Genomic DNA, 2,025 nt, shown 5'->3' with positions numbered 1-2,025 from the left:
TACAGGGGAAATATAGCAGCACACACGTTTTATTTAGAAATATGGATGTGTGTGAATATCAAAGACACAAGTCCCAAGCGGCCACTTGGGGGAAGAACGGGTAGGAAACAGCTGCATTTTCTTGGTCTTTTAGTACTGTTTTACTCCCTAAATTTGTATATTATTATTTAAATAAAATTAAACTTAAATAATGAGGAAATCTACACAATGAAATACAAATTTTTTTAAATGAGGCAGAGAGGAGAACCAGGGTGGCAGGATCGGAGGGAACCCACGCGGCAAACACGCACCAGCCGTGCAGCCGCGTGTTCCTGTTTCTGGTTCCCCTCTCCCTCCCCCACAGCCAAAGGCCCAGCCACTGGGGCCGGCCGTGCCACAGAACATCCAGACCCAGAGAGCCTCGGGAGCCCAGTCCCACCTGGGGTACAGTCAGGGTCCTGAGGAATCTGGAACACAGAGGGTCACTCCAGAGAGACCCCGCCTCCAGCAGTGGCCACCCCCTGCCCAGACCTCCATGTGTCTACGCAGCCAAAAGGTAGCTCAGGTGACTGTGGGGCCCAGCCAGTGCCTCTCTGGAAGCAGCAGGCTCCTTCTGGGCAGGCAGAGCATGTCCTGTTACTCAACCGCCAGTGCATCTAGAACATCGCAGGTCCATAACTGTGCGTCACAGAAACGTCAGGGAGGCGGCAGGCGGCAGCCCCAAGGTCTGGCTCCATCAACACCTCACCCTTGTGAGCTGCAGCTGGCCAGGGCAGTGAGCCAGAGCTGCTCTCCCAACCAGGAGAACTTCCTCCCTCCGGTCCAGCACCTCCTGCGCTCCCACACCAGCACGCTCAACTTCCCAGAGGGAAGGGGGAGTGGGAGGGGACTACTGGCAGCGCCACCTGGGGCAGCCAGAGAACATCTACCCCACAAGAGCTGTTTTCCCCAATAAGGTATGTGAGGAAGCTTCCAAGCTCTCACAGGCAGCAGTCGGGGCCGTGCCTCTCACTGACGCCGCCACTCGGGCTGCGAGGCCCCTCTGAGGCTTGGGCCGTACCTACACGCAGTGTTGGTAGGAGCACGTGACTGTGGCCAGGAAAGAGCTCTGCCAACTGTAGGCCCAGGAGCATGAGCGAGACGTCTCTGCTCTGGAAGCAGGAAGGGAGGATGTGCCCCTGGCAACTCCTGTGCCCCATGAGAACTGGGACTTGGTGGAGGGGACACCTGATAGGAGGTGAAACAGGCTGCCTAATTTAGCACCAGGCTTCAAACACTGACAATAGCCAGTCCAGGACCCTGGAGATACCGAGGAAGGGAAGAAAGGGCTAATTTGGGAGGCCCCTGGGAGCTCTGGCTGGGTGGGAACTGCCACCTGCCCTAGTCTTGAGTGCTCAGAAAACCACGCTGAGAGGCGGCGCTAGAGACGGCACCTGTCTGTCCTCAGAAGAAGTTCTTGATCAGTGGAGTCACTATCTTCACCCACAGCTTCACCTGCCGACTTGGCTCCTCAAAGGTGGCGGAGGATACCACGCCCGACCTCAGGTAGAGCTGCTCTTGCTCCTGAGGAAGAGGACAGGAATAGTTAGGGGTCCCCTCCAACACCACACACCACGGCTTGGTCTGAGGCCCTCAGACCGGCCCGGAGAACAGCAACTTCGCACGTCTACTGACCCCGAGATTCGGCGGGGGCTCTGGCGGCAGGGGAGGCAGGCCCTGCAAGGCGCTGTGAAGCATTCCATAGAAAGCTAAGAAGCCCATGCTCCTGAAGACGTTCGAGACAAAAACACGCATGAAACTGAACTTCTCTAATTTAGAGCTGAAGAAATATAGCTAATGGGAAAAAGTATTTTAAATGTTCACCTTTACTAAATGAGGTGGCACAAACTAAAATAATGAGATATTTTTAAATAAGATAGTTTTTCTTCTATCAAATTGGCAGAAAGTTGTTTTGTCATATAATTATCCTGTGCTGATGGAGGCTTAGGAACAGGCACCCTCGTGCACTGTTGATACAAAGGGGACTGAACCCTCTTTCCAGAGAAC

At 54.3% G+C, this 2,025-nt stretch overlaps 1 protein-coding gene across 7 annotated transcripts in view; it reads right to left on the bottom strand.

Annotated features, from left to right (window-relative positions):
- The window catches only part of PGS1 (phosphatidylglycerophosphate synthase 1), a 63,840-nt gene that overhangs the window by 28,473 nt on the left and 33,342 nt on the right, over positions 1 to 2,025 (bottom strand). For 4 of the 7 annotated variants that reach the window (XM_012661334.1, XM_012661333.1, XM_012661332.1 and 1 more), the window contains exon 9: positions 1,413 to 1,542. In XM_012661334.1, coding sequence (XP_012516788.1) covers positions 1,423 to 1,542 — 120 coding nt within the window. In that variant the 3' untranslated portion in view covers positions 1,413 to 1,422. Of the gene's footprint in view, positions 1 to 199; positions 1,543 to 2,025 lie in introns of those variants that run through there. The other 3 variants (XM_012661330.1, XM_012661337.1, XM_012661335.1) reach the window with 3 other exon arrangements.

This window comes from Propithecus coquereli, unplaced genomic scaffold (assembly GCF_000956105.1).
Source record: "Propithecus coquereli isolate 6110/MARCELLA unplaced genomic scaffold, Pcoq_1.0 Scaffold706, whole genome shotgun sequence".
NCBI classification, from domain to species: Eukaryota; Metazoa; Chordata; class Mammalia; order Primates; family Indriidae; genus Propithecus; species Propithecus coquereli.
Note: the sequence above shows the minus strand (reverse complement) of the source record. Positions and strands in the feature narration are given on the sequence as shown.